Here is a 14,257-nt window from a genome sequence, read left to right as displayed (position 1 = left end):
ACAACCGTGACAGACATTTCTTTAAAATGAAGCTATTTCTGCAGCATTTGAATTCTCATCAGGAGAACTGTTCAGACCTTCTGGGCCTCTACCTTCAATCTGTTGATAGAAAGAGCTTGTAGCCTTTCTGTTGCACCTCTTATCACGATATTCACATCTTGCACTCTTAAGTGCAGTGCACTTTAAACACTCTCAGAGCTTAGGAAATTGGAATTGAATGTGTCATCTAATGACAACTATAGGAATTGCCATTTTGGATCACACCAGTGGTCTATCTAGTTAAGTACCATGTCTCTTATAGCAGTGGTTCTCAAAGCCGGTCTGCCGCTTGTTCAGGGAAAGCCCCTGGTGGGCCGGACCAGTTTGTTTACCTGCTGTGTCTGCAGGTTCGGCCGATCTTGGCTACCACTGGCCATGGTTCGCCGCTCCAGGCCAATGGGGATCGCAGGAAGCGGCGCAGGCCAAGGGATGTGCTGGCTGCCGTTCCTGCAGCCCCCATTGGCCTGGAGCGGCAAACCGCGGCCAGTGGGAGCCACGATCGGCCGAACCTGCGGACTCAGCAGGTAAACAAACCGGCCTGGCCCGCCAGGGGCTTTCCCTGAACAAGCGGCAGACCGGCTTTGCGAACCACTGTCTTATAGGAACCACTACCAGATCTTTCATAGGAACATGCCTTGATTCCCAAACTGGACAATTATGGAATAACCTGCTCAGAGGGGAAGTTTCTTCTTAAATTCATCTCTTAGTGGTGAACTTATGCTCTGAATCCAGTGTATTTTTGTTCTATCTAATGTAACTACATGTTTATATTCATAAAAATGTCTAATCCTTTTTGAATCCTGCCAAGTTCTAGGCCTTTACCTTGTGGTTAAATGTGATTTTTTTTAAAAAAAGCCCTGTCATAAACTTGAATTTAGGTAAAGACATTCAATTTTCAGTATTTCCTATTCCATTCTTTACACATCCTAATATTTTGGTTTTTTTTAACTTCTGCTATGTATTGGCTTTCATGAAGTGGTACCAGTATCTGTTTCCCAGCCATGTAAATGAATGGTTCAAATAATTCTTTCCAGTTATTATTTCTTCAAATCCTTTGAACCTATTTTAATAACAAAAATAAAAATGTAAAGCTGTTAATATATAGTGAAATTTTACATGCTCAAAGCCAGGAAATTCAAAATTTTGTGTCTCATCTGGCATAACTTGGACATGTTGCACTAAGTAAGTTCACATTTAATTCTGCATTATGAAGATGTCAGTTTCAGCTCCATAGTTAGGGTTGAGTTTTGCACTTACATCAGGGATTTCGTCTCTTTATTATAACAGGACAGACTTACAATGGCATTGAGATCCTTAACTTTTGGTTTCTTGAATCTTGTGTGTTTCAACTTTTGGGTATATAACACTGCATCAGTTCATAGATATATTTTTTTTTAAAAGCTGGAAGGAACCATTATTATCTTGTTTGACCTTCAAATCAGTGTTGTTTTTTGTATTTCATCTATGCCTAATTTGTTTCTGATGAGACTAAGAAAACAATAGTAGGTATTTATAAAGTTGTTTCCTTTGTTAGCATGCTCTATTCATTTTGTCATCTTTTTTTCCCCTCTAGCACAAACAAATTATATCACATCATGGCAACAGACTCTATGGAGATCGATGATGCTTTATACAGGTAAGAATGCCATACCCGATATATCGCTGTAAGATGTATCTTTGATATTACTGCAAGTAGATACACTTTGCTGCAGCATTAATACCGGATTTGAAATGTATTTGCTGCCTATTAGCCAGAGTGAAAATACCTGTGCTGCTGTGTCCCCTGCAGTTTAAAGGAATAAAACATTTAAAAGTACAGTACACACAAGTAACATTGTGATTCTACTTTCTATTTAATACAGTCTTTCAAAACGTGTGACTTGCTGTTGGCAGACTATTTTTTGTATACTTAATTAATTTTACTGGTACTTGCCATATAAAATATTTGTCCAGCTAAAGAACTGGTCAGCTACTGCAGAGTAAGTGCCAAATTATCTGAACAATACTAGTGAAAATTATTTAATACTATTTGTCAAATTACTGTATGGTCAGCCATACATAATTACACCCCTTATGTTTTGTATATTTTCTCTTCCTTCCTGATGTCAATCCACATTCACTGTTTTTCTTTCCTAAAATAGACTATAGTGTATCTTTTCTTCTATTGTTTTCTATTTATTTCCTCTTCTCCTTCTCTCTCCCTCCACCCCTTATCTTTCTTCTGGCCTTTTCCACATTGTATTCTGTGTTTTTCAAAACATAATTTCTCTCTCTCTTTATTTCTTCCCCCTCCAAATCTGTCTGTACTACACTTCTCTTTTCTAACTTACCCACTCAGTCACTGTGCTGAACCCTGCTTGGGGACTGCTGACTAGTTCAGGGTCTGATAAACTTGAAACTCCCTGCCCAGGCTGGCTGCTTCAGCTCATAGAGTTTTTTCATCATTCTTCCAGTAAAAATGTGGTCCCTTGGAACAGGCTGGGAGTTCAGTGCACCCTAAATCCTTGTGATCCTCTCATAAAAAGCTTCCTAAGACATCTTAACAGGATGGTGTGCTGATGGGCTCATTGAATTTTGCTGTCCCCAAAAACCTCAGCTGTGCCCCTTCTTTCTTCCTTGGAAATGAGACTTCTATAACTCTATTACAGAGAGAGACAAAGCAAGATATTTGAATATGATATGTTAGAAGAGTGGGTTCAGCTCCACATATACTGTAGAAATTAAAATCTTTCTTCTTCATGTTTGTAAATCATGACAAATGTGTTTTAACTAAACAGTTGGTAGATTTTAATATCTTATTGTTATACATTTTATTATTGTCTTTCACAATATTTGATGGAAGTTCTAAAAGTCAAACTTTGTCCTCAAATGGCAGAATTGGATCCTCAGACTTCCATTTGCAATTTGTAACCCCTAAATGACTCCTACAGTATGACCATAACAGGACCTGTCTATATTGGAACACAGTAACCCTGAAGATGGTGAAATAGGGAGAGAAGTTTCTTTTTTGGAAAGATGCGAGTTCTCAGTTAATAATGTTCCATGCACCAGACTTGATACTCTAAACATACTGAATTCCCTTACATTTTAGTGGCATGGTATTTTCACACATTGTATACACTTACATGTTTGCCTTTCTTGTGATCTCCTGCTGATCCCCTCTGCCCCAGGACTTCTTCCTCCTCTTCACCCTGCCAAAAAAATTGTACGCGACAAATCTTTGGGTAGACTAATTTCTATAGTACTGATATTCTTAGAAGCATATCAGACAAACCTAATTTCTCTCTCTCTCGCTTAATCATTTACAAAATAAGTCATTGCTCTTGATACAGTAAATGAAATTCAAAATGATTTAAATAATTTGATATACTGAGTTGAAACCAGATGGTTGGAAACTTTAGAGAGCTGAAGATCTTTAACAGTTCAGCAGTTGGATGTACATGAGCTGCTTTGAACTCTGATTTGGTGAAGAAAATTCCCAGTTCTGAGCATGCTTGTGCCTGCAAGAGATGTAGTTCCAAGTATACCCTGACGTACCCTGAAGAGATAAGTCTTGAACTACATTACAATGAATACAGGCCCCACAATGCCAGATTTTAGGGTAGAACCGCACTAATTTTTCTTTGTATCTCACAGATTTCCATATCAGTTATGCTGAGTTTGCAACTAAAAAATGTTTTCTAACTTGCCTTGGGGCCTCTGATCTTGCCTTGGCCTCTGAATCTCAGGAGAGCTTTTTTTTGTTAAGGAAAAGTTAGCACATGTGACTCCATTTTGGTTTGGGGCCCACCATTGTCTAAAAGCAAATACATCATGCACCAGGAGGAGTGTTCCTTAGATACTGCATCCCTGTGAAAATCCTCCTCCTTGTCTCCAGCCTGCCTTGACTCCTAGTATCTGTTTTTTGTCAGTCTCTAACTCCCTATCTCCTGGCCTTTGATGTGAGGCCTCCCATCCTGATAATAAAAGTTACTGATGCATGGCTTTAGGACCATGCTGTGTAATTAACATACTGGTTTAGCACGAGGAATGCACCAAGCAGGGATAGGTGGTAGATAAGAAAAGGGTTTGTTTATTGGCTACGGTTTCCGATGCACGAGGGCATCATGCTTTGCTAAAAAGTATATAACCTTTGTATAATCTGTATTCGGGGTCCCCTCCTGGCTGGGGGAGGGGCGGGGGAGGCATCATGCTCGAGCGTAATAAACTTGGTGTTTTTTGGGAACTCTGCAGTTGTCGACTTTGTTTATGTGCCTCAGCTTAGATTCGAACTGTGCGTGTCCTATCAGGTATAATTCGCAGCAGTTGTGTGCGTGTCCTATCAGGTATAATTCGTAACATTTTCAATTCATGCATCATAACTAATACTTTGACTTGCAGAATCTCTGTGTCCTTAAGTTGCTCTGCAATCCCACTGTTTTTAGATTGTCCTTAGTTACATCTGTGCAAATCTTCGAATGGCTGATGGGGTTCTATATGTTTTACTAATGGCGTAATTTGGTCTGCAGAGCTTTTATTGTTGGTGACAGTCTGAGAGATGGAAAGAAGCTGGCTTGGCTATCAGAACCCAGGCTGAATTTGCAGGGCTGGCAATTTGCAAGTGAAAATACCTGCAAATTCTTGAAATAGCGTGTACTTATTTTGGAGGGAGTTCTATTTCTGTGTTTTTTTGTTTCTTGCTTGTAGTCGGCAGAGGTATGTTCTTGGAGACACAGCAATGCAGAAGATGGCCCAATCCAATGTATTCCTGAGTGGTCTAGGTGGACTTGGTGTGGAGATTGGTAAGTTTAATAAGTAGCACTGATATATAAATTTATTAAAGGTATATTTAAGAAAAATTAATTTAGTGTACATTGAGTGAATACATGTACAACATATGTACATAGAGCAGAACCACAATATGTAATATAGACATATTTTTATAGCTAGACGTTGTAAAGCATTTTGAAATACATTTGTATGGCTATTTATGCTGTTAAATTGATGCAGAAATTATTGGGTGAAATTCTTTGGCCTGTGTTATGCAGAAGGTCAGACTAGATCATAATGGTCCCTTCTGGCCTTAATCTGTGAATTTATACAATTAAATAATCTGAAACTACAGGCCGGATTTTCACTCGATGAGTGGGGGAAAGTTGTTAGAATTTAGCCTTAGCTGGTCATCTGAGAATGATGACCAGAGCTGGTCATCTGGCATAGGGGACCTCTGACCTGGGACCTCTGCTTTGGATGGGAAGGGACATGTCAGCAGAGTGCTCCTGTGCCCTGTCAATTTTTATCCGGCATATGGTCCCTTCTGCGGACTTTATTGGGATTTTTATCTGACACCAGAGTTGTGTGCATAGTCTTTTTAAATGGTAATGATAGCCCTTTCTTCGATTAGAGTTCCTGTAATGGTGCTTGTTGGATATAGGGTTGCCAGAAAATGAATACAGTTCACAGGTGAGGGATAAAAAGCTCCTTCTGCTTTCTCTGAGATTTCCACTAAGGAGCTGAATTGACTTTAAAAAAAAGTTATTCAGAAAGATATGTGACTGCTGCCAGCTGTTAAATTTTTATGTAAATAGAAGGTATGAGCCATTTCACTCCTGGCAGGTAACTTTTTAATCACTTAGAGCAGGGTTTTCAAACTTCAGTGCACTGCTACCCCCTTCTGATAACAAAATTACTACATGACCCTGGGGGTGAGGCATGGAGAGAGAGGGGGCCCAAGCCCGAGCCCCACTTCCCCGGGTTGGGGAGAAGGGGCCAGAGCCTGAGCCCTGCCACCCCGGGTGCAGGGAGAGCTCAGGCTTCAGCTTCAGCCCTCCATCCCAGCAAGTCTAATACTGGCTCTGGCGACCCCATTAAAATGGGGTCATGACCGCTGACTAAGAGCTTTACGTTCAATCCTGTAAATGATGTTCGTTTTTTTTTTTTTTCACTTTCAGCTAAGAATATAGTTCTAGCTGGAATAAAGGTATGTAAATTTTTTTTGTTGTAAAAGGAATTGGTATAAATTTCCTTTTAGTTAAGTAACATTTTCATTTTTGCAGTGACTGGGAATGTTCTTGTTCAGGGATCAAATGATTGAGGAATCTATAGTTCTATCACAAAGTGCTGATAAGACAGGCTATACTTGTTCCAGAAGAACATTCTGATTCTCTCGTTAGTCTTCTTCTCATAGAAGGACCCTTTTGAAAAAGAACTCTGAAATACATACTCCTGGGGGAATTCTGCACCAAAAAATTAAAAATTCTGCGCACAATATTTTAAAATTCTGCAAATTTTATTTGTCAAAATAACATTACATAATCACGCCAGTTTCAATTATGTTGGTAATTTATTTCAAAATACCTGTCAGTAAGTGTGTTTGTAACAATACAGACACACACAAAAATTCCCCCAGGAGTACAGAGTTAAAGAATCTCTTTGACAACCCAGTTCCTGTTTCTCTGCCCCTTTCCCCCACCAGATCCCAGCCAGGGGCTGGACACTCACAACCCCTCCCCCTTCCCAGAGCCCAAGTGCAGGGCCCCCCCCAGCCCAGATACCCCCACCACCTCCTCTGCCAAAGCCCAGGTGCGGGGCCTCCGCTTTCCCAGACACCTGTCTCCTTCTCTTCTTTCCCCCCTGCCCTGCGAGCTCAAGGATCCAGAGGGAGAAACAGTCTGATGCTCAGTCCCCGGCTTGCACAGAGTTTCCTGTGCTCCGCCCTCTCCTCTCAGGGCATGCTGGGGACTGCAGCTGCCAGGCACTCTCTAGCTCCCTTTCTCTCCCCCCCGGAAGGGTCTTCTATGTGCAAGCTGGGTTCTGCTGAGTCCATTGACTCCTAGTGGTGGCTAGCAGCACTGCAGCCCATTTCTGGGTCAGAGAGGGAATCTTCCATTTTTGGTGAAAAAATATTGCAGTGACAGCTTTTAGTATTTTTTACCAGTTACAGTTAGTGGCTATGAATAATCAAGTTTCATACCTTAAACAAGCATTGTTGTTGTTATGTTATATACTGAGCAAAATGTTGAAATGCAGACATATTCTCTGATTGAATTATTTATTCAATAGCAATAAGAAAAGGTGTGGAGTCTGATGTTTTTAATTAAAGCCGTACATCTAGCACTTCTATCTAGCTCACTTAGTGTAACTGCAGTATAAGTTCTTCAGAATCTCAGTATTGAGCATGATACCTAGGCTGAAGTGTACCGTGACTATGTGAATTTCTTTCAATTCATGTTCCATGATTTGTTGGTTTTAACACTCTCGTCCTGAATGTCTTTGAAGGCTCTTACAGTTCATGATACCAAGCAGTGCAAGACATGGGATTTGGGAACCAACTTCTTCATCTGTGAAGATGATGTTATAAATCTAAGGAACAGGTCAGTACAGTTACTTAGATGTATTTGAGCAATCTACTGTCTGTCACTTTCGTGTAACAAGCATGTTAGTTTTTCCATTGGCTATGATGTATATTTTATGTAGTATATTTAGTGTGCATTACATCTTGTTCTATTGGAGTCATTGCCTTTGAGCACAGTGCCCAGGTATAAAGGGAGAGCATTCTAAAGTGGGATTGAGTCCTGTTTGCTCTGCACATCTGACTTCCCATAGCTAGCAGCGTGTAAGCAGTGATTGTTTCCTTCTAGATAATGAAAGAGCAGAAATGCATTTCTTTTCCATCTTTTCAATGTTGGCTGAAGAAAGCCAATAAACACCTTATTTGTAGTCTTCCACTCTTCCAAAGCAAATATTAAAAAGTGTTAGTGGTCAGACTCTAAATCTTGTTATCTGGTTGATGGAGCCAGAGATATGAGAGCACATATGGTAGATTATAAAGGTGAGGAAGCATGAATAGTCAGTTTCAGTAAGTGTTTATCCTAAAAGAAAACTCTCAAGAAATAAGGGTTCTGGGAATTGATTGGAGGATGCTATTGAACTTGTGGAATGAGCCATGTTAACAATACAGTTTATAAATGGATGCAAACCAGAAGGCTATTGTTTCAGAGCTGAGGCTACACTTCCTCACATCGCAGAGCTCAACCCATACGTCCATGTCTTATCATCCACTGCACCACTCGATGAAACCACAGACATCTCCTTTCTAAAAAAGTATCAGGTATGTAGTATTTATTTAAAGTAGCTGTGCAACATTCTGCCTGACCAGAGTGAGTCGCTTCTCCTTTTATCTGAAGTTAAACAAAACTCCCCAAACTAGGTTTTTTCATCATGTTCTAAAGAAGATGAATAGGTATTGTGCCTGGGCTGGTAAAAATTTTAACAATAATTTTGCAAGACTGAGCGAACGTGTTCCTGACATTGAAATTAAAGCTGTCAGTAAATAGCTAAATGTTTTCAGATGGTTTCACAATTTAAATTCAAAGACAGAGAATGGCAAAGATGACAGTCTCTACTGTAAAGCTGACCTGGCTGTATTGGACAACTTGTATTATATTGTATACACTTTATAACAAGCTGTGATATTATTGAGCTTTCACGTTTAACCTGAAAAACACAGGAATGGAACATGCTACATATATGCAATATGATCAAATTAATTATTTAGTGGCAACAAAGTCCTAAATTTTTAAAAGCATGTTTGCATGTTGGTGTGAGTTTGCAGCTTGGAGCTGTACACGCTTCAAGTGTTGGTGCAAGTCATTTGCATTAGAACATACGAGACCATGCATATTTTCTTAACTTTATTTATTTATTAAGCCAATATTGTTTCTGTTTCCTAACTTTATGGCTTTGACCTTAAATATGGTATTCACATGGTTTACGTGAATTTAATGTCTTTTTTCCTTTAAAACAGATATTTCTTGTGACTAATACAAGCATTTAAATCGTCTGAGTTAGGCTTTGAACCTCACTACTCACGGGAGGGGTTATTTGACTGTGGAGGAGGAGTGAATTCTCATCTTTGTGGTCACTGTTTGTCTGGAGACACTTCTGTAAGACTGTGTTCATAGAACAGAAGCACATCTGTTCAAATTGTGATGGTTAAATCTGCACAATAGAGGCTTTCTTATACCCGCACTCTAAAAGGAAAGATGCATCTCTTTTTCTTACTGGCTTTCAGCAATGATAGACATTATTTCTTGTACCTTTTTGTCAACAGTGCGTCATATTGACTGAAACGAGGCTATCGCTGCAGAAGAAGATTAATGATTTTTGCCATGCTCAACACCCCCCTATTAAGGTAATGTTAAACAGTGGTGGGCTTATTGGTCCAGATCATCCTGTGTTGATCCATGTGTGGAGGATTCTTCCTTCATCCTCCTCTTTACACAGAAGTGTGAAGGGGGGAATGCTGCCTTCACAGCACGTTGACTTCCACAATCCCCTTTTGCTGTCATGCTATGGACGCCCCGGAGATGTTACTTTTAATGGTACCATTCCTTATCCTGCTCCTGGATTTTTGGATAGATGTCCAAGTGGGAGGTAGAAGAACTTGTAGCTGTATTATCTCTTTCTGGGTATGTCATGGTGTGAGGGGGAGTCAGGGCCCTGCACCCCCCGGCTTCCTGCGATTCACCGTGACTTTCAGCCAGCCAGTAGAATAGAAGGTTTGGCTATGGCTACCCTGGCACTTTACAGCGCTGCAACTTTCTCGCTCGGGGTGTGAAAAAACACCCCCCCCCCCCCCGAGCGCGGCAAGTTACAGCGCCCTAAAGTGCCAGTGTCAAGAGTGCCCCAGCGCTGGGAGCACCCTAAGCTGCTCCCCTCGTGGAGGTGGAGTACCAGGAGCGCTGGGAGAGCTCTCTCCCAGCGCTGCCACGGGGGCGCTTTGAAGTTATGAGTGTAGCCGTGCCCTTACTTAGGGAGGGTAGGAACACAGTTCAAACCAGAGCTCGCAGGCATAAAAAAGATCCCTTAGTCAGGCCTTTCTGGGGGGCAGGGAGATTAGACCCCAGCCTTGGGGCTCCCTCCTCTTCTCCAGCCAACTCCCCAGAACTGGAAACCCGTCTAGCTGTCTCATCCAGCCTCCCCCCAGCTCCTCCTCCAGCCTTTGTTCAGTTTCCCCAGGCAGAAGGTATCATCTCGCCCCAACCCCCCTCCTGGCTCAGGTTACAGGTATCTTCCCTCAAGGGAAGTCTCCCATCCCTAATGAAACTCCCCTGCAACATTCCCAGGTCAAATGCGCCCCACTCCCTGCTGCGTCACAGGGTACACTCTACAGCTTGGTGGAGAGAGTTGCTAGAAATGGAGTACAAGTGTTTTAGAGCTTTAAAGTGAAGTGGTGAATCTGATCCAGAATGAATGTGCTAAGACCAAGTACAAGTTATGGAAAACGTCCTTTTCATTAGTTTTGCTGTGTGCTGATGCCATCTCTGGTTCCAGTTGTATGTGCTCATTTTGAAAGATTGATGTAGGGCCAAATTCTGTCTCTTGGCACAGTGTTTGTTGGATTCAATATAGTACACAGGGTGGAATTTGCACCTAAATTAACAACATTGGATAGTATCCTTAAGTGACAAGAACACTTCTGTTTTGTGCACAATTAAGAATGTTCATAGTTTTCCCTTTTATAGTTTATCAGTGCAGATGTGTATGGAATATGGTCACGTTTGTTTTGTGACTTTGGTGATGAATTTGAAGTCCTGGATACTACAGGAGAGGAACCAAAGGAAATCTTCATTTCAAACATAACACAAGTAAGAGCTAATAATCATACTGCCGTGATTTGACTTCTTTTTTTATGACCTAGACTTAACTTGATGTCGTTTGTCTGTAACATGGTAACTTTTGGATGCTGCATCTGATCAGTTCCAGAATTTCAAGGAATGGTTTAGGCATCAGTAGACCGAATCCTAATTTGGTGAAAACTGGAAGGGAGAAATAAGGGGCACATGGAGCCCCTGGCTGTGGTTGGCAGACTGAGCAGTTTCAACTATCTCTGTAATTGTGTATAGATCACAGAACTGGTTGATGGCGGCCGCTAACAGCTTCCAGTATAATGATATCTCCCATCTTAGCTTTACTTATCATTCCAATACAGTTTAAAATGCATGACTTTTCTCCCAAACAGAAAGAAAAGAAATAAAAGGGGTGGGGGTAAGGAATGGGAGGGGGAATGGCGGATCCTAGTATGGGGGTGGGAGGAAGGGGGTGCACAGAGCCCTTGGCATAGAGAAGAGGGTGGGCAGGGGTTGCAGGCAAACCCTGAAGTAGAGGGACATGGGAGGGTAGCATGCAGGGAGCTTATTTGGGTGGGGTGGGGGGTACAGGGATGTAAGGAGCGCCTGATGTGTGCAAAGGGCTCAGCCTACAGAATCTATGACCCCCGGTTGTTTGTTAGGTGTCTGTATTGTGGTATCACCTAGAATCCAGAGGGGCCTTATTGTGCTCCTAGGCGCTGTACAAACATACAATAGAAGACAGTCTCAGCCTAAGAAAACTTTCGCTCTCAATTGCCCAGGCAGACAAAGGGAAAGGAATATAACATATAAGCAGGATGATTGTTGTCAGTGTCATGTTAATGCCACAATTGTTTTCCTTTTGTTTTGTTTGTTTGTTACTTCTCAAACTCCAGTTACAGACTTGATCTAGCTGGAGTTCTGTTTTCCAAGTTTTGTTTTTACAACAAGCTTAAAGTACAGTGAACAATGATGGTATATAGTGCAACAGAGGTTCATATTGGTGTAATAGATATGTTAATACTAGTCCCTATCTTGCAGATGCACCCCTCTAAATAACATAAGGTTTCCTGGGGATATGTACAGGAGGAGGAATACAATGAACTTGGCCAAGGGAAAACTACATACATTTAAATAAAAACATTCTGTTTGACCTGGCCAGTGGTCTCTGTCATCTAGTGAGGGTGGAATAGATCCATAATTCTCCTTATATTGTCTGTCAGATTAATGCCTTCTTGGACAGGAATTGTTACTTACAAAGTAGAACAGGTAATTTATCTTTACATCTGAATGTTAAAAATGGTATGGGTGAGGAAACCAACTTCTTCAAGGAATCTTTCTGGTTTCAGGAGTGCAGAACTGAAGAAATGAATTAGGAGTGTAGTATGGAGAGGGGCAAAGCCCAGGGATTTTTTTTAAATGGTGTATTGGTTCCCAGGGTTTATTGAACTCAACTTTCTGAAGTACTGTACTTCTCCCCAGGGATCTCAAGAATTTTTTCCAGCATCTGTTAGGGAATAGTATTTTGATGAATTCAGATACGTGGTAGTAAGATCAGTTTTGGATACAGAATTCTGGAGTAAAGACTTTTTTTAGGGAAAGGAAGGAATATGTCAGTGGTGTCTTTCACGACCTGCTTTAAGACATGGCTCGCGCTCTGTAGCCAGCCCTCTTTGCAGTTTGTCTTTAGTAACAAAGATATTAGCAGTAAGGTGGTAAAGCCCTGCTCCTACCTCTTGTACATGTTTAGTTGCTTCTGAGGTTACACTTTCAGGACCGTTTCTTACTAACTTTGCTGTCAATTCCATTTTCAGTCAAACCCTGGGATTGTCACTTGCCTTGAAAATCATCCTCACAAGCTGGAAACAGGACAGTGCTTAACCTTTCGGGAAGTTCATGGAATGGCTTGTTTAAATGGATCCATGCAACAAATAACGGGTAAGCCTTGTATCTATTGTTTTACTTGTGCAAAAGGAACTCTTTTTGTTGGTAGATATGTGCATTTTCCCTCGCTACAATGCCAGTATGCTTGCAGCAGGAAGAACGTAGATAAACTGTTGTAGATCAATACTGAATTAAAGGATCTCCTGTTTGTGGAGTTCTGCTTGGTGGTCCGTTAGATTAGAACGTGCTGAGATGGTGTGAAAGGATTTTTTTATAAAATGAGTATGAAGAGGTCAGAACCACTGGGTTTGGGACCATCTACAGTGTTTGGACACCTGATATTTTTAGCATTCAGTCATTGATAGTATCCTAGAAACATGGACTCATATCACATGTAAATCTCAGCCAGTCTCTCAAATTTAATTACACTGTAAACTTGTTAAAGTAAATTTTGAGGTAAAATTTAAATTCTGAAGGGGAAATTTACTGCACAATTGTGCCAAATTATTTCAAGTCTGTTCTGTGTTCTTTAGCATGGACCTCCAAATGATAGTACTTAATTTTTGTGGTGACATCTGGCTACGTTAATATCATATGTAGGTTTTGTAGTGCAAAATTTCTTGTGTAACATCTTGTGTAACATCCTAACTGAGTTGGAGGTAGGAACTGTAAAGCTATAGCACAAAGTCCAATAATGCTAGTGATGAAATGTCTGGGTTATTTTGAGCTCTTCTGAACTGAACACTTCTGTTCTTTCCTCCTAACTTCCCTGGTTCTCCCCAAGTCCCTCTTCCTGCCTTTGTTTTCCAGTTCGCTAAAGTACCCTGACGCTTAGGGCTACAATTTTAGCATGGAGGTCATGGAAATCGTGCATTTGAATTAAGTCCTTGAAATCTTGGAAATGAATGTAAAACTACATTTGATTATGTCCCCAAGCTGAGTGGCATTGCTACCTCATGCATGGGGTCACAGCACCACTCAGGTTTGGCCCATCTGCCCCTATGGAGATGGAGGTGTGGACAGGCCAAACCCGAGTGGCTCTGTAACCCCATGTGCCTGGTCTCAAGGCCCCTAGCAGCGAGCCAGGCCCAGCCCTGCAGTGAATGCAGGATGGGTAGGTTTGCTGTTCAAACACCCCCCCCACCCCACCCCCGCTTTACCTTTCAGCACACCCACTATGCTCTTGTGTGTGTTTGATGTAGCAAAAACTACATTATTTGCTGACTTTTCTGTGGTGTACTGATGTTTCCTCCCACACCTCCGTCATGACATTTAATAAAAATTTCTGTGCCAAAATCGTAGCCTTACTGATGCTTATTCCCTAACAATATTCTTCCATGACTAAATGGTGTTTTGACTAATTACTTTTTGAGAAAGGCCTTGTTTTTGCCCTTATGTGCTCCAGCTGCTTTGCAAAAGTTCCTGCCTCTATTTTCATGTTGTTCTGCTACAGTGCTGAGCTTTGTTGATAGTGCAAAATTAAGTGAGTATTGATTGGGCTAAATTTTGTTGCTCTAATTGTCCAGTCCCAGGGGAAACTAATACTTTATATTTCCTGTTCCTTTATGGCTAAACTGATGATAAAAGTTCCTTACATTTTAAAAGGGTGTGTGTGTGTGTCTATATAACAAATTACGTTAAACTAATGCTTTAGGCCCATACCTGGGAAAAGACATGAAATGTTGAAAAATGCGTAAACTACACTGACCATCATGGTTTTCTCA

General features: G+C 41.1%; 1 protein-coding gene across 3 annotated transcripts in view; it reads left to right on the top strand.

Annotated features, from left to right (window-relative positions):
* Positions 1-14,257, top strand: part of UBA6 (ubiquitin like modifier activating enzyme 6) — a 54,995-nt gene that overhangs the window by 4,547 nt on the left and 36,191 nt on the right. For all 3 annotated transcript variants that reach the window (XM_073340252.1, XM_073340253.1, XM_073340251.1), the window contains 8 exons: positions 1,613-1,675; positions 4,726-4,820; positions 5,970-5,998; positions 7,297-7,391; positions 8,017-8,128; positions 9,131-9,211; positions 10,545-10,667; positions 12,464-12,587. In XM_073340252.1, the coding sequence (XP_073196353.1) occupies positions 1,635-1,675; positions 4,726-4,820; positions 5,970-5,998; positions 7,297-7,391; positions 8,017-8,128; positions 9,131-9,211; positions 10,545-10,667; positions 12,464-12,587 (700 nt within the window). In that variant the 5' untranslated portion in view covers positions 1,613-1,634. The remainder of the gene's footprint in view (positions 1-1,612; positions 1,676-4,725; positions 4,821-5,969; positions 5,999-7,296; positions 7,392-8,016; positions 8,129-9,130; positions 9,212-10,544; positions 10,668-12,463; positions 12,588-14,257) is intronic.

The sequence above is a fragment of the Lepidochelys kempii genome, chromosome 4 (assembly GCF_965140265.1).
Source record: "Lepidochelys kempii isolate rLepKem1 chromosome 4, rLepKem1.hap2, whole genome shotgun sequence".
Taxonomy (NCBI): domain Eukaryota; kingdom Metazoa; phylum Chordata; order Testudines; family Cheloniidae; genus Lepidochelys; species Lepidochelys kempii.
Note: the sequence above shows the minus strand (reverse complement) of the source record. Positions and strands in the feature narration are given on the sequence as shown.